The following is a 25,157-nucleotide window of genomic DNA, read 5'->3' as shown; positions in this document are numbered from 1 at the left end:
ACAGTGAGCCATATTAGGCCAGGGATGTTTGGGTCCTGAGAACTGACAGAATGGAGTCTCTACCGATCAGATGACCGTTCTGGAATCAGTGGTCCCTACATTCCTCACTTGGGGTCCTCCACTTGGCATATATCTAACCTGAGATTCTCCCTCTACTGAACTGAGGCCATTCTTCCTTAGACCAAGACTTTGAATTTGCTGAGAACTGTAAGGAATATAAGAGGGGATGTCCAATCTGACTTCCCTGCTTGGGCATTGTAGGCCTCCAAGCAAGCTTGGGCAGGTCTCTGAATGACCTTATATTTTGGAGTGGTTGTCTCTTCCAGTCCTCATTCATGGGGGTCCTCATTTTGTCTATTTCTTGGATTAAAAGGTTCCTGGGGACTGTCACACCCCTGCAAACTCTTGAGCAGTGTCCCTAATGCAAACCTTACAGTTTCATGTCCCATACTCAATGTGAAATGGGGAACCTACAACATGATGCAAGGGGTCCAGGATAGGGGTGGACTCCCAGAGAAAAATAACACTGATCTGTCCTTTTCAATAGCCAGAGTTACCCTCTTATGTGACTTGTTTTGATTTACAGGCAGACCTTTTTTTATTGTATTTCACTTCATCATACTTGACACATAGTATGTTTTATTACAAATTGAACGTTTGTGGCAACCCTGCATTGAATGTGTATATGGGTACATTTCCCCAACACCATTTGCTCACTTCAGGTCCCTGTGCCACATTTTGTTAATTCTTGAAATATTTCAAATTTTTTCATTATTGTATTTGTTATGGTGTCATCAGTTAACTGTGATCAGTTATCTTTGTTACTATTGTAATTGTTCTATATTTTTAAATTAAGATGAATACATTGTTTAAGGTATTGTTTAGTAAATGTACAATAGGATTAACAACTTTTATAAGCATTGGCAAACAAAAAAATTTGTGTAACGTACTTTATTGCAATATTTGCTTTATAAAAGTGGTCGGGAACCTAACCCACTGTATCCGAAGTATGCCTGCACTTCTAAAGGAAAGGAGCTGTCCAGGATGGTTTTGTGATTCCTTGATTGAGGTCATTTGACACAGCATATAGAACTGATCATACTATCACTGAATATTATTATTTCTCCTTATTCATAACTTTGATTTACTGAGGTATTGTTCAATGCTTAGGATATACTGCAACCCAGTTCTTTGGGCACAGAGTCATTATTTTTAACCTAAGACACATTTGAATATTAAAGAACAAGAGCTCTGCTTTAGGTAAAGAGGAGTAGAACAGTATGGGATCTAGAGAAATTCAGACCAGGAGTATAGTTCCAGGCCTGTCATTTGCTAGCATTAATGAGCAAGGGCTCACTGCCTGCCACACATAGAAGCCAATACAATGGCACTGACTTTAGAGATAGGAACTTTATGGCAAGGTAGATTGGCAAGGAGACAGGAGGCAGTGCTCTCACATCTGTCTCCTCAAATCCAGGGTTCAGGGTAAAATTTAAGGGTTTTAGGGGAATTTCAAACTTGAAGGCTAATTGGCCAGTCTTGAATTAGTTCACATAAGATATTCATGCCACTGGAAGCCAGACTTTACTAAGTGAAGGACTTCACTTAATAAGGATCTCCCATGGCAACATTTCTATTCTTTGAGTTCCACAGACGGGAGATTCTTAGTTCTGGGGTCATCCTGGAAACATGGGTTCCTGCTTGCATGTGTACAGTGCTGTCTCTAAAAATAACTCATGGTTTGATTAATCAACAACCTATTTTAAGGAGGCAAAACCAAAACCAGTTTAAGCTGCTCAGTGTTTTACATGCCTTTTCAATCCCCCCACCTTTTTTGGTACATTCCTCCATCTTGAGGGAAATAGGGAGATGACTGCTCTAGCTGCTTCATGCTGATTAGAGGGAGTGATTTTTTAAAAGAGGAATGAAATTGTTTGCATTTAATCGTAAACACTGAGTCCAACCTTGAACTCTTAAGTCTTGGGCTATCATCATGCGAGTGGGGGAGTCCTTTTAAATATAAAGAGACAAACAATATGGACAAAATTTGTTGGAGTAAAAGGATTAACACTAAAATACACACAACTAGGACTCAATTTTAACAGTCCTTCAAAAATAGACCTCATTCCTTTGGCAATCCATATAAGCATGTTATAGCATCTAATTCTTTCACAGTATGATATTTTAAGACTGCAGTTAGCACTCAGTCTTAAGGAAGGGCCTCATGTAACATTTCATAAGGGCCCAACTGGAGCTTGATTCTAGGGGCTACTCTTTCCTAAGCAGGGCAACTGGTAAGACTTTATCTGAAGTTGCTTTCTTGACATTTTAGTGGTTGTCTTTATGGTCTGATTCATCTTTTCAGTCTTTCCTGTAGACTGAGGTCTCCATGAAGCACATAATTCTACTGTATTCCAAGGGCCTTAGACACCCCTTGAATTACCATGGCTATGAAAGCTCCTCAGTTGTCACTTTGAATTGAAAGAGGCAACCCAAAATGAGGCATCCTTTCTTTTTTGTTATTGAAGTGTATTTGATTTACAATGTCAGTTTCAGGTGTACAGCAAACTGATTCAGTTATGCATATACATACATATATATTTCTTTCAGATTCTTTTCCATTTTACGTTATTACAAGAAACTGAATATAGTTTCCTGTGCTTTACAGCAGGTCCTTGTTGTTATCTATATATATAATCATGTGTGTCTGTTAATCCCTAACCCCTAATTTATCCCTCTCTGCCCTTTCCACTTTGGTAACAATAGTTTGTTTTGTATGTCTGTGACTTGGTTTGTAAACAGAATTTGTATCATTTTTTTTTTTAGATTCCACATATAAGTGATTCCACATATATGGTATGTGTCTTTATCTGTCTGACTTACTTCACTCAATATGATAATCTCTAGGTCCATCCATGTTGCTGTTAATGGTATTATTTCATTCTTTTTTATGGCTGAGTAAAATTTTATTGTATAAATATACCACCACTCCTTTATCCAGTCATCTGTCGATGGACATTTAGGTTGTTTCCATGTCTTGGCTATTGTAAATAGTGCTGCTGTGAATATTGGGGTGCATGTGTCTTTTCAAATTATAGTTTTCTCTGGATATATGCTCAGGAGCGGGATTGCTAGATCATAGGTTAAGTCTACTTTAGTTTTTTAGGAATCTCCATACTGTTTTCCATAATGGCTGCACCAAACTACATTCAAATAAGTTTGTCCTTTTGAAACTCAAATCCTAGATATTTTACAGTTGGCAGAGAAATTTGTACCTTTTCCTTACAGACTTTATATCCCCTGTCTGTCAGAAAGCTTAAATTAAGGATTTTATTTTGGTCTGAAACTTCCTGGGTTTTATGAGCTATTAGTATATCATATTAAGACTCCCTCATTTAATTGGAAATCTCTTAAGTCCTTGGCTAAGGCTTCCCCAGAGATGGTGGGGGCATTCTTAAGTCCTTGTGGGAGTACCATCCTGCAATACTGTCATTTTATGTTAGTCTCCAGATCGTCCCATTCAAAAGCAACCAGCTCCTGGTAATCAGGACTTAGGGATATGCAGTAAAAAGCACCTTTTAAGTACAGAATCATACACTAGTCCAAGTCTCCAGATAAACTTGTAAGCAAACTACAAGGATTTAGCACCACTTGATATACATCCTCCACAATTTGGTTAATGGCTCTCAAATCCTATACAAAATGATAATCTCTGGTTCCAACTGTTTTTACCAGCAGGATTGGAGTATTATGTGAGGACTGACAAGGTTAAATTTATTAGCTTTTAAGAAAGGTGGCTATCAGAGGCTTTGTAATTTTCTTAGCATGCCTCTTTAAAGACTATTGCTTTAAATTTAGAATTTGGGCCCCAGGATAGAGTTTTACTAACAGGTCAGCTGACTTGGCTGGCTTCTTAGCCTAAACTGAGCTCTACAGTTGGCTGACTAGTTTTCTCAAAATAGTTAACTTCTTAGCCAAAAAACAAGACAAAACAAAACAAAACACTGAGGAGCCTGGAACAACTGCCTTTAGCAAATGCTGGCTGCGTCTTCCCAGCCTTCATGGATTAGGCCCAACATCAACCAGTGGTCTTATCAAAAACTCGAGGTCTGAGTGATGCAGAAATGTTAGCTGCACCTGGAAAACCCTGGCATTCATGGGAGATGAAGGAAAGCACCAGGGTTTGCCAATCTATGGCTTAGAGCACACTTTGTTCCTTTGTAGGAAGCACCTGGGCACACTAGAGACTTGCACCCTCAATTTAGGAACCAATTCCATCTCCTAGTTTGGTTTCTGTAAAGACTTGGCTGTAAGAATTCCCTGGACAAGCCACTGAGGAGAATGGACAGCCTCAAAGATGACCAGCTTGGATGTGAGGGTTTACTTAGGAAACACTGGAAAGCTTTCCATTAGAGATGAGTGTCACGAACTGTAGCTTGAGAGGCACACAAGATAACCAGCTGCCAAGGAATCTGACCCAGCGGTTCCAGGACTGTAGCCCATTTGGTCAGAAGCTCCTAATAGTTTTTCCCCTACCTGCTGAAGGCAAGCTTGCCTATCACAGAGGGGCCTATCAAAATTCAGGCTCTATCTCACTCACCGTCTTGAAAAATTTTCCCATTGAAAAGGAGGGTGAAAGAGGCGATTGTATCACTCTGAAGGAAGCAAAGCAAGAAGTGGTCTTAGAGCTGAGTTTCAGAGAGAAATTCAGGAATATACAGGTTGAAATACCCAAGTCCTCACTTCCTTTCTGAGCATGTTGGGGTTTAATCTTTCTGATCAATGACTGAAACATTTTACCTCCCAGAAGAAATCACAGACAAGCTCATCTAGACATCAGGGCAACTTCCAGGTGGAATAACTTCCAGACCAAGGCCTCTATATAGCCCATGACCTTTAGCACCACCACCAATATTTGTTCCTCCTGGCAAACTTTCCTTTTTAACACTGTATATATACACACTTAAAAGCAATTCAGCACTAACCCCCTGCTAGTCTGGCGCATAAAGAAGAGGGTTAAAATTCTCAGAAAGATCACAATGTGTACAGTTTTATATAAAAATCCTTTAACCCTGGCGTGGGGTATGTTCTTCCCAGGTGGAACATTTTCCTGCTTTATGTTCCCTGATTTTTCCTTTGCTGTCTCACCCCAACAAGGTCATCACACCTAGTTTCATTAAGAACACACACGTAACAATACCTCCAGGCAATCATATTTGTCACGGGTGAAAAATCCCATCACATCCATAAGGCAAGGTTTCCAGTCCTGGAGCAATGTCTTGTCTCTCCCAAGTCAGAGGCCCCTCATTAATATCAGGTTTAATAAAGTTTTGCTATAGTCACCCAAGAGCCAACTCCTATTAGCCAGTCCTAACAAATATTATAGACATGACATAGGCAAACAAAGAAATCCAAAGGCCTGGGACTTTAACACAAGGTATGCGACTCTAACCCAATCCTTTGAGTACCGCATCAGCTGTAACATCTGCTGTTGTCTCTCTTAGGTTGGGACTCTAACCCATGATCCTGATGAGGTTATTAGACAATTTAGGTATAGGCATGTTTTAATGAGGTTACTCACCCAAAAGACGTCTGATGCAGGAGCTGTTTCTTCTCTCACAAGTTAAAGCAGCCCAAGGAGCCTGGTGTGCCATGATGGGGAAGCAACAACCCGACCACCGGCTCTAGACAAATTCAGTCTAGGCGCCACTCAGGGTCGGTGGCTAGGGCCCACACTCTGCCGGGGGCTCCAGCGTCTCAGGCAGGTGATCACAAGACCTCAATCTCATCTGGGTCCCCAAAACTGTTACTGAGCAAGGGCTCACTGCCTGACACCTACAGAAGCCAATACTACACCAGTTTGGGGGAAAAGTGCTTACTGAAAGGGGTTAGGGGAATTTCAAACTTGGAAGCTGATTGGCTAGTCTGGAATTAGTCCATATAAGCTACCCATGCTGCTGGAAGCCAGATTTTCCTCATTGAAGGAATGCTACTTTGTAAAGGGCTCTGGTGGCAACATTTCTATTATTTGAGTTCTGCAGAATGAAGTTTCTCGGTTCTGGAGTCATCCTGGAGACATAGGTTCCTTCTTGCATATGCATAGTACTGTCTCAAAAAATAACTCAAGGTTTGATTAATCAACAACCTATTTAAGGAGGCAAAACCAGTTTAAGTGCTGTTCTCTAGCCCTTATGTGCTGTTCACTAGCCCTGTGAACTTGAACTCAGTACCAAATTGCAAGACAAAAAAACCTGCAGTTTATCAAAATGCTGCTTAGCAAGGACAATCATGTAATGTCTACATCAGAGGACATAATATATAATGAACTTGTGGGAGGGACTTTCCCAGTTGGAGATAACTCAAAGTTCTTAGAAATTTGTTGATGGCCAATATCTTGTCTCCCAGCTACCCTTTCATCTAAATTGCCATTATTTTCAGTTACTTAACCACCAACAAAAATCTAGAACTTACCTAGAAGTCGTCAAAATACACACAAGATAAAATAATTGAGTACCCTTTTAATGGAGAGATCTCTGGCTCCCCCAACCCAGGGTAAAGATTGCCAGACCAGTGGATTCTGGATTCTCTGAGGCCCTCCATCTGAGGGTCTGGCCCTGTTCTCTGCTCCCATAGCCTCATCGAGCCCAACAAGCAACCTTTCACTGAAGTATCTGCATTTTCCTAAGGCCCCTAATTGCCTTGCCTCAGGCCATTTACATCTGATTGCTTTGAACTCCAACTGCCTCCCCTCTTTACCCCCACTTTTTACTTGTTCTGTAAGTCATAGGGAGTATCTCACCATCTTTTTATATAATAGCAGCTCCTAAACTCTAAAATTCAATGTGCAGGGGCTAGATCTTGTCTTTATAGTTGTTGTTTTGGTTTTTTTGTTGGGGGGGGCGGGGGGTGGAAGCATTCACAGTACTAATATGAAGCTTTCCAAAGAGTTCATTCCCAATCAATGACTGGGAAATAAACAAGAGAGTAGCATGTGGTCTAATCCATTAGAATATAATTTACCTTACATTACTGAATAATCTAAGCAAATCCAGGTATGTAACTTTTATGTTTACAAGAAAAAAATGAGAAAGAATTAGGTAAAACAAAAATTGACAGTCCTTTCCTTATTTACACTCTTTCTTTTGGCCTTTATTGATCAAATATTTATACACTGCCTACTGTATACTATGTACTATGCTCAGACTACATCCCCAAATAAGACAAAATATCTACTCTTACTTTGAAACCACCTTATTGAGGTATGATTGACATACAAAAAGCCGTACACATTTAATATATACAACTTGATGAGTTTGTAGGTAAGTATACACTCTTGAACCATCACTACACTCTATGCCATAAACATATCTGTTACCTCCAAAAGTTTCCTCCTGCCTTATTTATTTATTTATTTATTTATTTATTTATTGGGAAGGGGTAAGAACACTTATAACATGTAACCTCTCAGCAAATCTTTAAGTATCACATATGGAATTGTTAACTGTAGACTCTATACTATACAGTACACCACTAAGAATTATTCACCTTAGATAACTGAAAATTTGTGCCCTTTGACAAGTAATTCCCCATTTCCCCTCTCCCCAGCCCCTGGCAGCCACCATTCTACTCTGCTTCTATCAGTTTGACTATTTTAGATTCCTCATTTAAGTGGTATCTGTATTTGTCTTCTGTGTCTAGCTTATTTCACTGAGCATAATGTCCTCTAGGTTCATTGCTGTTGTTGCAAATGACAAGACTTCCTTCTTTTTAAGGCTGAATAATACTCTGTTGTATGTATATACTGTATTTTCTTTATCCAGTTGTCCATCAGTGGACATTTAGGCTGCTTCCATGTCTTGGCTATTGTGAATAATACTGCAATGAACATGGGAACACAGATATCTCTTGGAGATCCTGATTTCAATTCCTTTGGATGCCCAGAAGTGGGACTGCTGAATCACATGGTAGTTAAATTTTTATTTTTTTTGAGGAACCTCAATACCATTTTCCATAATGGTTAAACCAATTTACATTTCCACTAATGGTATAAAAGAGCTCTCTTTTCTAAATGTGTACACTTAATCAGTTTAGTCAACTTGGGGAGAGAGCAAGACAATCAACTTTTTAATTGTTGTTGAGGTGATAACACAGGATCTACTCTCTTCACAATTTTTAGGTGCACAATATAGTATTGTTTAATATAGTCACAATGTTGCACAGCAGATCTCTAGAATTCATTCATCTTTCATAACTGAAACTTTATACCAGGTGAACAGCAACTCTCCATTTTTCCCTCCCCCAGTCCCTCTGTGTTTCTGTATTTGACTATTTTAAATACCTCATATAAGTGGAATCATGCAGTTTTTTGTCATTCTGTGACTTACTTCATTTAGAATAATGTCCCCTAGGTTCATCCATGTTGTCCTATATGACAAGATTTCTTTAATTTTTAAGGCTAAATAATATTCTATTGTATGTATATGCCACATTTTTTCTCCATTTATCTGTTGATCAACATTTGGGTTGTTTCCATATCTTGGATAATGTAAATAATGGTGCTATGAACATAGGAATGAAGATATCTCTCTGAAATACTAATTTCATTTCATTTAGATATACAGTTGATCCTTGAACAATGTGGGGGTTAGAGGAGCCCACAGGCACACCTGGTATAACTTTATGGAAATACATTGTAATTTCTGTGTGATATTTTTGCTTTTTCATTTCTCTAAATAGGTTTCTATGTAGTACCAATTCTTTTTCTACCACTTGCTTTAGTTTCAGTGCCTATGTCATAGAAAGTCCATGTCATAAAAATAATCAAAAGCAGTCTTGAATAATCAGACCCTTCTGCCAGACTGTCTAATGTCAATTTGTTTTCTAGCACTGCTTCTTCTACATCTTCTTCCTCATCGTCTGGCACTAGCTGGGAAGCACTCATTTCCATCAAGTCATCTTCTGTTAATTCCACCGGTGTGGTGTCTATTAGCTCCTGCAGTTCTCCAAGATCCATATCTTGGAATGTTTCACCCTCCACCTCTTTTTTTTTCTTGGCCATATCCACAGTCTCTTTCATGATGTCCTTGATTGGCTCTGTCATAAATCCTATGAAATCACACACAACATCTGGACAGAGTTTTCTTCAGTTTATTGTTTCAGGATTGATGGCTTTCATGGCTTTTTCTGTAACAAGGATGATATCTTCAGTGGTGCAATCTTTCCAGACTTTCATGATGTGCTCTCTGTAGGGGTTCTTTTCCATAGTGTTACCAATCCTTTCCATAGAATATGGTGCACAATGAGCCTTAAAGGTCCTTATGACCCCCCCCCCCCCCCGCAACCTACAGGCTGAATTAGAGATGTTGTGTTTGGGGCAAGTAGACCACTTTGATGCCTCCTGTGTTGAACTCATGGGGTTCTGAGTGGCCAGAGGCATTGCCAAACACCAAAAGAATTTTAAAAGGAAGCCCTTTGCTGACAAAGTACTTCTGACTTCAGGGACAAAGCATTGATGAAACCAGTGTGAAAAAAGGGTTCTTGTTGCCTAGGCCTTCTTATTGTACAATAAAGACTAGCAGCTGGTGTTTATCTTTTCCCTTCAATCCTCCAAGGTTAGCAGCTTTATAGATAAGGGCAGACCTGATCATAAATTCCACTGCATTTGCACAAAACAGTAGTTAGCCTATCCCTTCTTGCCTTATATCCTGGTGCTCGCTTCTCTTCCTTACCAACACACGTCCTTTGTGGCACTTTTCCCCCGGAATAGGGCACTTTCATCTGCATTAAAAACCTGTTCAGGCAGACATCCTTTCTCCTCAGTGATTTTCTTAATGACGTCTGGAAACTCATCTGCTGTCTCTTGGTTGGCAGAAGCTGATTCTCTTGTTATCGTGGCATTTTTAAGCCAAACCTCTTTCTAAAATTATCAAACCATCCTTTGCTGGCATTAAATTCTCCAGTTTAGATCCTTTAACTTCTTTTTGCTTTAGGTTGTCATATAGTGACTTTGCTTTTTTTTTGAATCATATTAGAGTCTATAGGTATGTCTTTCTTACAGAAATCCTGCACTTACATAAAAGCTATATTTTTAATACTAAAGTTAAATTTCACAAAATGTGCAAGGTTTTCATACCTGCCTGTGTAGCTGCAGCTACACCTTCATGAATTTCCTTTTCTTTTTAAAATAATGGTCCTTATGCTGGATTCATTCATTTTGAAACAGTGGCAACCCCAGCTGCATATTAAGCAATTCAACTTTTTCTTGTAATGTCATGACTTTTCTCTGCTTCTTGGGAGCACTTCCAGCATCACTAGTGGCACTTTGTATGGGGCCCATGGTGTTATTCAGGATTTACAGTATGGTACTAAACACGATGAGAAATACTTGAGAACGAGAGATCCCTTTTTACTGAGATACACAATTTACTAGAGAAACGGACTGCTCATGTGGAGATGATGGTAGTCTTAAGCTGATATTAAAACTCACTGCAAAAGCAACAGGAGTTGGCTATGAAATTATTACAGTAGGACAGTATGTACCAAGCAGTTATAATTTAATACTGTATCTTTACACTTGTTTACACTTCTCTCATATGTGAATGGTGCTTTGCATGGTCTGTAAATGTATGTGCATAGGTTTGGATAAATTTTACCTTTTTATAATAGATTTGTGTATATTTTATGGTAGGAAATAATAAAATAGACTAGTATCTACATATATTTTATGCATGCATGACATAACCTCACTTTTTCTTAATTTTTTTTGGATATTCCTAGGCTATGTAGTTCATCTCTGGGTTTTTTCAAGTTGCTCCAAATCATCAAAAAGTTTTACAATATATTTATTGAAAAAAAATCCATATATAAGCGAATGGCGCAGTTCAAACTTGTGTTGTTCAAGGGTCAACTGTATATTCAGAAGTAGGACTGCTAAACCATATGGTAGCTCTCCTTTCACTTTTCTAAGGACTCTCCACGCTTTTCCATAATGGCTGTGGCAATTTATATTCCCACCAACAGTGTACAAAAAGTCTCTTTCTTTCTTCAACACCCTTGCCAACACTTGTTGTCACTTATCTTTTTGATAATAGCTATCCCAACATGTGTCAGGTGATATCTTACTGTGGTTTTTATTTGCATTTCTCTGAGGATCAGTTATGCTGAGCACCTTTTCATATACCTGTAGACCATTTGTATGTCTTCTTTGGAAAACTACTCAGATTCTTTGCTCAGTTTAACTGAGCTATTTTTTTAAAATTAATTTGTTTGCTATTGAGTTGTATGAGTTCCTTATGTAATTTGGATGCTAGCTTCTTATCAGATATATGGTTTGTAAACATTTTCTCCTATTCCACAGGTTGTCTTTTCATTTTGTTGATTGTTTCCATTGCTGTACAGGATCTTTTTAATTTGATGTACTCCCACTTATTCATTTTCACTTTTCTTGTCTTTCTGTTGTCAAATTAAAACAAAAAAGCATCGCCAAGACCAATGTCAAGGAGTTTTTCCCCATGTTTTCTTCTAGGAGTTTTATGATTTCTGATCTCATTTTTAAGTCTTTAATCCACTTTGCATTATTTTTTGAGTATAATGTAAGATAAGCATCCAGTTTAATTCTTTTCCATGTAGTTATTCAGTTTTCTCAACACTATTTGTTGAGGACACTATCCTTTCTCCATTGTGTATTCTTTGAGCATTTGTCAAAGATTACTTGACCATATATGCAAGGGTTTATTTCTGGACTCTATTCTGTTTCATTGATTTGTGTGTCTGTTTTTATGCTGGTATCACAGTGTTTTGTAATATAGTTCAAAGTCAAGAAGTGTGATGCTTCCATCTTGGCTCCTCTTTCTCAAGATCACTTTGTCTATTCAAGGTCCTTTGTAGTTTCAAGTGAATTTTAGAATTTATTTCTATTTCTGTGAAAAATTCCATTGGAATTATGATATTGCACTGGGTCTACAGATCACTTTGGGTAGTGTAAATATTTTAACAATATTAATTCTTCCAATCCATGCCCTTGGGGTATCTTCCCTTTTATTTGCGTCTTTTTCAATTTCTTCCATCAATGTCTTGTTGTTTTCAGTGTACAGATCTTTCACCTCCTTGGTTAAATTTATTCCTAAGTATCTTATTATTTTTGACATATTTTAAACAGAACTGTTTTCTTAATTTCTCTCTCAGATAGTTGTTAGTGTTTAGAAACACAGCTAATGTTTGTGTGTGTTGATTTTGTATCCTGCAACTTTACTGAATACATTTATGAGTTCTAACAGTTGCCCAGGGACCTGGAACATCCACCTCACTCTCTCTCTCTCCAGAGAGAGGTCACAATCTCTCTTGGTGCTGAGCTGTGTCAGCTTTAGGGAGGGGCTGATCCCAATAAAGTCAAATTGCTCTTCTTACCCATTTCAAGTGCAGTTAATCTAGGTTTTATGCAAGTCTGGGATACTGAAACTTCTTAACTGGATTCTGGATCTTTTACATTTTGTTACTCATATCATTTTAAAACTTGTGTTTCTGTGGAGAAACAAGTGCTGAGAATTCCTATTCCACCATCTTGCCAATGCCACTCAACCAAGACCCTTTATTTCTTGATACCAACAATCTTTTTTCACAAGAAAATCCCAATACACCTGACATGTTATCTTTTTCTGGACCACAAAAAGAAATTCAAGCAGTTTTGATTTGTTGTACAAAATATTAAGACTTTTATACTTATACTGAAAAGCAGCAATAAATGTGTGATATACACTATTCATAAACACAGATACCGAAGTCAAATAAACCTTCAATTACAAGGAACAGTATTTTAGGAGTAGCAAAAAGAAACCCCCAAACAGAAAAGGATAAATCTCAGACTTACTCAAGTAGAGCAAGAAAAGAAGACATACAACATGTTCCCTGTGGCTCCACTTGGCATTCAATTACTTAGAATATTGACCTGTCTTTTCAACCATAAATGAAGGCTCTGCCCTAGACTTCACTAGGTGTGGAAGGTGCTGCTGGACTTGGTTCTGGAATGTACACTGGCCATGGCAGTAGTGCCAGGCTTGGCTGCAACTCTGGCTCGGGGTCTCTCTTTCTCATTTCTCAAAGACTCTTTATACTTCATCCTGGGATGAGATTCAGGACCTCCAAGGGCTGACAACAAGAACTGGACTCCCCAGGACCCCAGTGTCATGAGTGGGTGCTTCCTTCATTTCTTTTTAAGGGGCCTCACATTTACATCTGACAACTCCTACTGACCCAAGATTGCCCTCCAAAGCTCTCAAGTCTCTAACAATTGCGACAAAAAAAAGTGAGGAGATGCTCAGCCTGAAATCTCAGCCTGGAGCTTTCTAGGTCTGAGAGTAGGTGGGGGGCGGGGGGGGGGGCTGGTGTCTTTGAAACACCCAATATGCTGGAATGTTGCTTTCCCCAGTCCTGATCCACAGGTGTCCTCATATAGGCCCTTGTCACTTTGATCAAAGGGTTCTTAGGAAATGTCACATCTCTGAAAACTCTGGAGCAGTTTCCCTACTCCAAACCTTGCAGAGAATGAGTCCCTGTCCTAGGAGTGATGTCAGATAGGAAATCCACAGCACAAGTTAAGGGGGCCCAGGTAGTGGGCTGGAAGAGAAATAGAACATATCAATCTAGTCCTTCTCTTCCCCAGCCAGACTTTAGTTTTCAAGTAACTTCTGTTCTAATAGGTTTAATTTTTATAAAGAAATGGCTGAGACAGATGATTTTTTGAGTCCCTGATCTTTTAAGCTTATCTGAAATCACATATGTAGATGATCCTATTTTCAGCAAATACTACCTCTTTTTCCCCTATACATACCTCACCTTCATTTTGCTATGAATTACAATTCAGTAGTTTGACCACAGAGCCCTTATTGCTTGAGACACGTTTCCCAGAAATGAGAAAAAAAAGTGAGTTAAGGGACACAAGGTCAGTGCAGGCTTAGAGGAGTGAAAGAGTGCGGGCATTAGACTAACTCAAATTATGGGTCTATTTCCATCCGTGTCACTTACCGGCCATGGGAACTCTGTCATGTTATTAAACTTTGTGAGTGAGCCTCAGGCTCTTTATCTGCGAGGCAGGCTGATGCACCCTGCCTGGTAGGACTGACGGCGCAAGTAAGGTAACTGTGAAGCACACGCCTCCCTTCACATGACTGGTGGATTTTACCTCCCTTAGATCTGACATAAAGAAATGAGGAGAGCCTCGCCTGAGAGCCCTGCCCTGAGCTTTCTAGAGCTGCTATCAAAGGGTAGGGCATGACTCTCTTTTGTTTCCTCTATTCAGGGATGGGTAGACCCCTCAGCCTTTACTCAGGCTCTCCAGTTTAACTTCTGGCAGGGCCTGGGGTTCCCCTCCTTCTTGACTTGAGGCCTATTTCCTCATAGTAAGACCCACCCCTCCTGTGACCCAACAAGGGGAAATAAGGGTGGCTTTATCAGGCCACATCTGCCTGTGATCTCACAAGAATGAAAGCTGTGGCAGGTCGGTTGAGGCCCTATGACAGATGGACCCACTCAGGGTCCCAAGTCAGGGTCCTAAATTTGATTTCCAGGCAGGCCTAAGATTCCTCCCTCTGTTGACATGGGACCACCACCTTGAGACCACAACCCTCACTTCCCTGTGACTCCTGGGAGGGAACTGATAGGCCACTCTGCCTGACATCTTTGCTTGGGGCCTCCTGGGCTGACAGCACAGAAGATTCCCTCTGGCCACTGCTGATATGGGGGTGTGTGTTCTCATACTCTTCACTGTCCTCACCCCAACTCCTGGCACAAACTAGAAATATCCAATGTCTTGCCTTGAGGCTCCTCCCCTCATACTGAGGCCCCCAATTCCCCGAGACCCCCTAGAAGAAGTGGAGTTTGCTTCGTCTGGCCGCAACAGCCCATGGTTTCCCAAGGTTAACAGCAGTGGAAGGAATATGTTCTGCCCCCACTGTTATGAGATGGGTAACCTTTTCAGTCTTCAGGGTCCTTACCTTGGCTCCTGGCACAATCTGGAAAACCTCCTTCTGCTGAGCTGTCGCTGCCTCCTTTGTTGAGCTTCCTCATCTCCATGAGATGCTCTGGGAGGAAGTAAGTATGACTTATAACATCACCATGCCTAAGTGACATAGCCTCAGATCTGACAGCAGGGACAGTGCTCTATATGCTCCCTTCTTTCTGGGAGAGATCGTTTCATTGTCACTCAGTGTCATCACGTTGACTCCTGTTAAGTACTGGGTATCCTTTCTCTGCCTCATGAGGCCTTCAGCATTAGTCCAAGGACTTTAAATCCCTGAGACCATCCCCCCTCAGTAAATAAGGGATAAACTTAGCCCCAAAGCTCTGCCTGTGGCCTCCCAGGGCCAACTGCAGAAGCTGGACTGTCTAAGGATTTATCTGTCAGTGGGTGGTTGGTTGCCACATTCTTCACACAGGACTTTTACTTTGACACTGTCATGCCTGGGATTCCACTCTCTGCTGAAGAGCCAGCCTATAAACCAAGGTCCTCATCTCCTTGCGGCCTTCCAGCCAGAATTCAGGGGGCACTTCAGCCTGCCAGCTCCTGCCTACGGAGGCCAGGGCTAACAGCAAAGAAGGGGCGAGTGCAGCCCCTTTAGTCATGGGCTGAGTGCTCCCCATGTACACACACTTTGACTCTGCACCCTTCCTGGGACTCCATTCTCTGCTGATCTGAGGCCACTGTCTTCAAAGTTCTCACCTTCCTGGGACCTGAACTGAAAGTAAGTGTTACCCAGGACTGTTCTAGAACTCACACGGCTGCCAACGTGGATGTGACTTTATGGGATCCTACTGTTTGCCATCATCCTCATTTGTCTTTATCTCCATTTCTGTGAGAGACTGATACTCTTTCCTCTACCGACATGAGAACTCTGCCCTTAGACCAAGATTCTCATGCCCCTGAGAAGCCTGAAGAATAAGTGAGGGTATGCTTAGCCTAACAACCCAGTCTGAGACCCTTTGTGTTTGAGAGCAGACAGGACTGGTGTCCCAGTGAACCCCTCTATATTCTGGGGTGTTGGTCTCCTCATTTCTCCTGCACGGGGCCCTCATCTTGGTTTCTGTCTTTTGGATTAAAGGCTTCTTAGGAAATTCCATATCTCTGGAAGCTCTTGAACAGTGTTTGCTCTGCAAACCTTGCAGAGAATGGGTCCCTGTCCCAGGAGTAAGGTGAGATGGGGAAGCCATAGCACAAGGCAAGAGTCCCAGGACAGGTAGTAGCCTGTCAGGGAAAAAAAAGTACACTGATCTATTCCATCTCTTCATCAGCCAGATGAAGATTCCCATGGAACTTCTATTCTGATAGGTTTACCTTCTACAGGGAAGAGACTGTAAGGATGATTTTGACAGTCTCTGGTCTTTTGAGGTCATCTAACATCGCAAATATAGATGATAATACTGTCACCGAACACTGTCTCTATCATTTGTTTATTTATACCTCTTAAATACTTTGGTATTCTTATTGCTCTGGCTATGTACTCCAATCTAGTAGCTTGAGCACAAGGCCTGTCTTTTTAACACTTAAGAAAAATTTTGAACTACCGAGAAAAAAATTAAATAAGAGATACAGGGTGTGTCTCAGTTGGGGTGGGCGGGGGGGGGGTGGAGTAGAACAGTGTGAGCTCTACAGTAATTGAGACCAGAAGTCTAGTCCCAGGCCTGTCACTGACTAGCCCTATGAACTCTGGCATATTACCAAAGTCTGAATCTATGGGCTTCAGGCTCTCCACTGTGAAGTGAGTTTGGTAAGCCCTGTGTCATAGGACTGGTAAATACCTGTAATGTATGGAAAGCCTCTGCCACTGAGCCTGTCTTGTATTGAGACATTAGGAAATGGCAGTTATTGCTATGATTATCTTGACCTCAGATGTTATCATCCATCCAGCTGGGTTTTGTTTTGTTTTTTTTTTTACATCTAAGAGATGTCAGAGAATATGCTGCATTCTAGCCCCCAAAACCCCTCCCAATTAACCAAAACTCTGTTTAGCAATGAAAACTAAGTAATATGTTCTCTTCACCTGCCTTTTACTTGTTCTCCTTGAAGTAGAGAGTATCTCATCCTCTTCCATAATGATAGCTTCTCCTAGAAACTGTAATTGCATGGGCAGGAGCTTGGACTTTTTTGACTAAATATCCCTAGTACAAGCAGGAAGATTTAACAGCAGATGCTCAATTAATGTTTGTGTAAAATAAGAGCCATGAACAGAGGTGTGATTTGCTATGTTTTATACTCTCAAACATTCTTGAAAAACATAAGCAAATCCAGGTATATATCTTTGTTACGTATGTATCTTTTAAATTTACAAAAAGAAAGACTAAATGGAGTAAGGCAAACCAAGAACTGACCAACCTTCACTTTATCTGTCATCTATCTATCTGTCTTCTGATCTTAACTATTTTAGTGTGGAGTTCTTTCACATTTCCAAAAATATTCCTATCCTAAGGTTATGTCATTCTTGTTCTGGATCACAAAAGTTATGTAAGGATTTCCAATTTGTATTTCAAAACACAAAATTCTTACTCTTAAATCTGATAAACAGCAATAAGGGTGTGATCCATGTCATTCATATACTTATGTTCTGAATCAAAATAAACTTTCTATTGAAAAGAAAACCACTTTAAAATTACCAAAAAAAGTCAACAAGTTATTTATGCGTATCAGGAGCACTGGTTAACAGGCTTTTCCAACTACAAAGTGAAGAATCTGCTCAGACCTCCCTAGGGGTGAGAGGAGCGGCTGGATGTGGCCCTGGAACGCGCACTGGCCGTGGCAGTAGGGCCATCCCTGGCTGCAGCTCTGGCTCGGGCTCTCTCTTCCCCATCTCTCAAAGCCTCTTCATAATGGGTTGGGAAGGCAGTGGGGACCGTATCATTGACCTTGGCCCAAAACTCCAGGACTTTCATCTTGCTGGTTTCAGCGTGGGCTTTTGGGCCCCACAGGAACTCATAGCGGGGAGGATCACTGTTGGGCACCTGGCGGTACTCTAGGTACTTTTCCTGCACCAAATCTTCTGTGATAAGCTTCCTGGGCTCCCCAAAGATGAAGTGACTCCTTCGATCATAGACACCCAGAATATTCAGGAATTCCCAGGTCTCCTACTTAGAGGTGCAGTTGCCATTCAAGAAGATCATACCCAGGAGAGGTATCAGAAGCCCATTCTTAGGAAGTCCCCAGCCACTGCCCAGGCTCTCATCATCGGTGAGATCTAGCTTGCTGACCAGGGCATAGGAGTGACTGTTGGGTTTGACTTCCTTCAGCTCGAGGCCAAAGACCAGTTCCATGTGCTCAGAGGCTCTCCCAAGGATCTCAGGGAAATTCTTCCTATTCCTTTTGCCCACAGTCTTCAGCATTTCTGCCTTTTTAATGGGATCTTTCATTTTATACTAGAGTGTGAACTGCACCAACATCGCCGCCTTACTGATTAGAGGATCTTCGGGAGAGCTCTCACTGGAGGTTGAAGCCTGGGAGGAATTTTCACTTTTCTTAACTTGGCCTTTAGTACCTACATCAGATTTTGAGCATGAAACACTTGCAGCAGCTCTGGTGGTGGCTGTGGCTTTCTTAGGCTTCTGGGCAGTGACAGCAACAGAAGAGCTAGAGGGAGCACCCCCAGAAACAGGAGAGGAGGAGGAAGTAGTTTCTTCTTCCCCTGCTGCAGTGGTCTGAGCACTAAGACCTAGGGTCTCACCTCTGTTATGGCGGCGTTTCTCACGAGCTCGGAGCTTACTCTTCTGACCACGAGGCATGATGGCTGCAGTCAGGGACAGCAGATGGGAGTGCGGGCCAATGGACAGGTGATTTGGACACCTGGAGGATGGAGAATGAGATCATGTGAGCACCTTAAAATAGGGAGATTCCACTTTGGCTTTATCAAAGGCTGCCTCTGCAAGTTTCCTTGAGGGCACTGCTCTAGGAACCCACAAGGCTCCCGTTTTCCTAGTCAGCCCGTCCCTACAGAATCCCACAGAGGAACCATAGAGGCCTCAGAGTGAGTTTTACTCCATATCCTATTAGCCCTGACTTGGATTTACTCAGGTGATACAGGTACTGGCGGGGGGGGGGGGTCCTCTCAGTTCATCATCAGTATTATCATGTCAACTCTGGACAGAGCCTGGGCACCCTCCCCTCTGCTACTCTAAAGTTGACACCTTAAAGCTCCCTGGGATCCAGGAGAAGGAAGTGAAGGGGTGCCTCAGTCCACCTCCCTGCAAGGGGACATCCAGTGCTGAGAGCTTAGTAGGGTCCTTTCTGTCCTGAGTTCACTGAGATCATCATTCACAGTCTTCACCTTTGCTCCTTACAAGGCTTGGCACCACTCTCCATTTGTTGACTGGTGGCTGCACCTGACTTAGGATCTTGCCTCCTTTAGACTTGATATAAAGAAGTGAAGGGGATGCTCAACCCAACAGCCCTTCCCTGAGATTCCTGGGATGAAGTCAAAGGCTTGTGATAAGACACTCTGATGTCCCCTCTATTCAGGGTAAGATGGTCCCTTGAGTCCTCACTCAGGTTCCTCAGTTGGAAGCACCACTTTTTCTTGAACTGATGCCTATGTAATAGTAAGAGTCAAACTCCCTGAGTCCCATTAGGAGGAAGTGAAGATGACCTTATCTTACCAAGCGTGGTCTCCCAAGAATGAAAGCTGTTGCAGGCAGATTGATGTCCTTGTGGTCCCACACAAAATCCCAACTCAAGCTCTACATTTGACTCGTGAGAGGGTCTAAGATTTCTCCCTCTGCTGACCTGGGACCATTTCCCTCAGGCCAAGACCCTCGCTTCCCTGTTAGCCTGCAGTGGGAACTGAGGGGCACTTCTGCTTGTCGCCTACCCTTGAGATCTCCCAGGGATGATGATAAAGAGGATTCTTTGTGGTCTCACTGATGTGTTATGGGACATCCCCACAGTCCTCAGGTTCTCACCATGACACCTGGCATAACCTGAAATCCTCTGTTGCTGACCTGAGGCTGCCCCCTCTGACCTTGTCTCTCACCTCCCTGAGATGTTCTGGGAAAAAGTGAGTGCAACTCATGTCAAAATGACCAATTCTCCCAAGCCTGAAAACAAGACTGTTGCTTTATGTGGCCTCGTTTTTTGTGGGAGGGGCCTCCCATCCTCACTCAGTGTCACATCCCTGAATCCTGTTAGTGACTAGGTCCCTTTGCTAAATTGGGCTTATTCCCTTAGACCTAGGCTCCCACCTCCCCGAGACCACCTCCAGAGGAAATGAGGGGGTACCACAGCCTGCCAGTGCTGCCTGGGCCCTCCTTTGCTGAGTTTGGGAGTTATCAGGTGTAGCCCTTAGCCACTGGAGGGGATAAGTCACTCCACATCCGTCTACCTTGTCTGGGGCCTCCTAGAGCTGAGTACAGGGGCGCTGCTCAGGGTGGCCCCCTTTTGTGGTAGACAAAAGGCTGCTACTCATTAGCAGTAAAAAGGTTAACTGCTCATTAGCACTAGAGACCCTCATCCAGGACTTACATTGCTTCCATCTGCAGAACCGAGGCTACCCTCAAAGACCAAGGCTTTCTCCCTGAGACATTTCAGGCCGAAGTCAGCCCGCTAGCTCTGCTGGGGCCTCCCAGGGCCAGATCACAGAGCGCAATGTGGGTGGGTCACCTCTGTTACCGGAGGGTGGCGGGAGGGAAGGAAAGTCCCTTTAGGCCACATTCAGGCCCTTACCTTGGCTCCGAAGGAGTCCGTGGAAACAGCGCTGGGCCGAACAAACGTCGCGTCTGCCGGTTCAGCGCCTCGCCTCAGAAGCTGAAGTCGGGGCCCTGTGTGGCAGGCGCGGGGCTCCACGGGACCAGTGGGCGGTCCCTCAGGCTCCTCCCTCAGGGTCCTGCTCCAGGGTCTTCCCCCAGGGTCCTCCGTGTGACACTGACGTCCTCCTCTTGGCTTCTGCCTCTTCGATTAACAACTTCTTGGGAGATGCCACATCCCTGCGAACACCCGAGAAGTTCCCCCTCTGCAAACCTTGGTCCCTGTCTTCAGAGTGATGTGAGATGGGGAAGCTGAAGCATAAAGCAGGAGTTCCAGACAGGCGGTGCGCTCTCAGGGGAAAAAATATGCTGATGTTTTCCTTCTCTTCTCCAGCCAGACTTAGAATCTCGTGTAAATTCTGTTCTGATACATTTATATTTTACAGGGATGGGGCTGTCCAGGATGATTTTGTGAGCCCCTCGTCTTTGGAGGTTATCTGACACTGCATATGTAAATGATCATGTTGTCGCTGAGTATTAGCTTTCTTTTCTTTATTCATGCCTGCCATTTATTTTGGTATTAATATTGCTCTGGGAATGTATTCCAACCCAGTTGTATGAGCACAGATTTTTTTTTTATTGCCTGAGACACATATTTAAGAAGAAAGAATAAAATTGAATTAAGAAACACAAAGTGGGCCTCAGGCTGGGAAGAACTGGAAGTGTGGGCTCTTGACTAAACCAGATCAGGGATCTAGTTTCAAACCTGTCCCTTAATAGCCATATGAATTTGGGCACATTACTAAACTCTGTGAGCATCAGGCTCTGCAACTGCAAAGTAGGTTTGATAAACTCTGTCTTGTAGCACTGGTAGAAAGTGGATAACTGTGTGTTAAGTGACTGGCAAAGTGACTGGCCTATACTGAGACTTCATAATAAATAATAAAATGTGGCATTTATTACTACAATTAATTTGGACCCCAATTAATAGGTACCACCTACCGTGCTGGGATTGTTTTTTGTTTTCTTTTGTTTTTGTTTTTTATTCCAGTAGAAGTCAGCAAATACGTAGCATCCTAGAAGAAAGAAAACTCAATCAATAAATTGTTTGATATGGGTATATGATACAGTTCCCCAGTTAGATGCAAAACAAAGCTCCTAAATTTGTGTCAAGGACTGACAACTTCCCTCCCTCTGAGCAGCCCTTCATCTAAACCACCCTTGTTTTCATTAATTTAACCATCACCAAAAACCTAGAACTTGTATCCAGTTTGTCAAGAGTATACACATGATAACTTCATTTGAATGCCCATTGATGGCACAGCCTCTGATTCTCTCAGCCCAGTGCAAAGGGTGCCCAGTGGCGTCTTACCATCTTGCCTCAAAGGAGAATCATCTTTACTTCTCAGAAACTCCCCGGACATGATGTGAATAAAACATCTAATTTGCACAATGTTCACCACCTGCACTGGGACATGAGCACAGGACACATACGATCCCTCCTGCAGGTGATTTTTCTCTGCTTTAGTCACAATCCCAAAGTAACTGTTAAGGGCAGTTTCCCATCCCAAGCTTAGTCTTTCAACTACAGGGCTCACCATAGTTGCTCACCTTTATCCCAGGCTCCTGCAGCCCACCATGCAGCTAACTTAAACTGCATCCCACTGAGGGACCTGCAGTTTCACAAGGCCCAACACTGCCTTGCTTCAAGGAATTTACACTTGAAATGCTCTTCTGGCACCTCCCTGCTTTTGCCTGTCCTTTAGGTCTGAGAGAAAATCTCAGTATCTTTTTATATGACAGCTTCTCCTAACCACTAAAATTTTATGGGCAGTGGCTTGGTCTGTTTTTTTCCTTTCCATCCTCAGTACTAGGATGGAACCTTCCATAGAGTAGATGTTTGATTAATGCTTGGAGAATTAAAGAGCCAGTAAATAAGTAGTCTAAATTATTACAATTAATGTATCCAATATTCTTGAATAAGCCAAGCAAATCCAGGTATATGTCTTTTAAGATTACAAAACTAAAGATGAAAAGGAATAAGGCAAACCCAGAATTTACCACATTTTGCCTTTTTATTTTTTCTTCTTCTTCTCATAATCCGAACTATTTTAATGTGAATTTTTTGCACATTTCTAGGAAAATATCTGTTCCAAAGCTATGTTATTTTATGTGGATCACAGGAAAAATTATTCAAGGATTTTCAATTCAGTTTACTAAATATCAAAACTCTTCTTAAACCTGATAAACTCCAACAAATGTGGGAGCTATGTCATTCGAAAACTTTGATTCTGAAGCTAAATAAATATTCCATGAAAAGGAACATTTGATAAATACCAATAAACAAATAAGGCTACAAGTTACCCATATAGAGCAGGAACACAAAAAGACATACATTGTCCACCCTTTATTCCTACTCTGATCCTCTACTACTTAGAACACTGACTGCCCCCTTAAAAACAAAGTGGGGACTCTCCCGAAGACTTCACTAGCCATAGAAGCTGCTGGCATGGCCCTGGAATGCGCACTGGCCGTGGCAGTAGGGCCATCCCTGGCTGCAGCTCTGGCTCGGGCTCTCTCTTTCTCATCTCTCAAAGCCTCTTCATAATGGGGCGGGAAGGTACTAGGGACCATATCATTGACGTTGGCCAAAAACTTCAGGACTTCCGGTTTTAGCATGGGATCCTGGACGCCACAGGAATTCAGTGTGGAGGATCACTGTTGGGTGCCTGCTGGTACTACTGTTACTTTAGCTGCACCAAATCTCTATAATGAGCTTTATGGGATGTGCAAGATGAAGTGCCCCTTCCCTGAATTTACATCTGTTATATTCAGCTCTTCCCAGACTATCTCCTCAGGGATACAGCTGCCCTTCATGAATATCAGGCTCAGAACAGTCACCAGGCGGCTGATCTTATGCATGCCCTTTACATAACTCAACCTCTCATCTTAGGTGAGGTCCAGTTTTCTGACAAGGGCATGAGAGTGGTCAGCTTCCTTCACATCAACCCCAAAGACCAGCTCCATATGCCCAGAGGCTCTCCTAAGGATCTCAGGATGTGAAATGCTCTTTTTCATTTTTTTATGACATTCTTCACCAAGTCTGACTTGGAGATAGGCTCTTTCATTTGATAACTGAGCACTGGAGAATTCACCAACAAAACCGCTTTCTAATCTAGATGGTGTTTGGACATCTTCTTAGTGTCTGGCAAAGCTGCATGGTTCTCTGACTTTCTCTTCTTGACCCCTGGAGTCCTCAACTGACATGCTTAATGAGGGGCCTGTGAACTCTCCCAGCTTTGGGTCTTTGGGTCTCCCTGTGGGCCTGGAAGCATCACTCATATGTGTAGCACCAGTGCTTCTAATACTGAGGCATGATCACTCTTGTTGGCACCAGTAGGTGGGAGTATGGGTAGGAGGCATGGCAATGGGGCACCACAGGCTAAGGAAGAGAAGGAAGACGTAAGTGGTCTCAGCTGGTAAACTCAATTCTGTTTGCTCGGACAAAGGCCAGCTCCACCAGACTTTTCCTAAGGGCAGTGCTCTAGGGTCTCATGGGTGTCCTGTCCTATTTGTTCCATAAGCACTTAAAAAAGGAACTGAGGAGGCATTTCACAGTGCAGCCAGCCAACCCAGTTGGAGACTTCCCAGGGCTCACAGTAGGGTAGGTAGAATTGGGCTTTATTGGGTCCCCCTGTACTAGAGTGGGTGGTCCCCTCAGTCTTCACTCAGAGTCCTCTGTGTGACTCCTAGCAGCTCCTGGGACATTCAGTCTACTGACACGAGGCCATCTCCCTTCAAACCAAGGCTTTCATTTCTCTGAGACTCCTATAAGGAAGTCAGGAGACATCTCCCATGGTCACCTCTGTCTGGGTCCTCCCTCCTAAGGTTGACAGCAGGGCCTAGATTCTGGGGGACACTCTCTCTTCTGAGGTAGGTAGTCCCGTCACTGTTCATGCTGGTTCCTCAGCTTGACTCCTGACAGAGTATAGGAAGCTTCCCTCTGCTCAACTGGGGTCATTCCCTTCAGATCTCACGTCCTTGAGTCATCTGAGGAGAAAATAACACAGGACAAAGAAATATAGGACCTGGCTGTTGATATACAGGATGCCTGGCAAACCTACCTGAGTGGAGAGTGAGGGGCTTTAACTGGAAATGCTGCCTGGGCCTCTGAAGTTCCTCTCTTCTGGAGTTCTGTTATTCTCAGTTCATGTGGGAGGTACTTGGAGAAATCAAGGTACTCGGTAAAAAGCCAGTTTGAGGGCCTGCAAAGGACCTACTGGGGAGAGAGTGACAGCAATGACGGGTGGAACAGCAAGCAGGCTGTGCTTACATGTCTTGCTGAGACCTTGTTACAGGGGATCAAATACACCTCGTAATCAGTGCTGGAGTGGTGTTTACATCAGCATTTTCAAAAATGGGGCCTGTGAAATAATATTAGGTGC

At 42.5% G+C, this 25,157-nt stretch overlaps 1 protein-coding gene across 1 annotated transcript; it reads right to left on the bottom strand.

Moving 5' to 3' along the window:
• Positions 1-17,730: 17,730 nt before the first annotated feature.
• LOC105081168 (melanoma-associated antigen B4-like) lies at positions 17,731-18,759 on the bottom strand. Its single transcript, XM_010970304.1, is given in 1 exon segment — positions 17,731-18,759. A coding segment is annotated over 1 exon segment (1,029 nt).
• Positions 18,760-25,157: the final 6,398 nt, after the last annotated feature.

This window comes from Camelus bactrianus, chromosome X (assembly GCF_048773025.1).
Source record: "Camelus bactrianus isolate YW-2024 breed Bactrian camel chromosome X, ASM4877302v1, whole genome shotgun sequence".
NCBI classification, from domain to species: Eukaryota; Metazoa; Chordata; class Mammalia; order Artiodactyla; family Camelidae; genus Camelus; species Camelus bactrianus.
The sequence above is the reverse complement of the archived record's forward strand: the minus strand, read 5'-3'. Positions and strand labels throughout refer to the sequence as shown.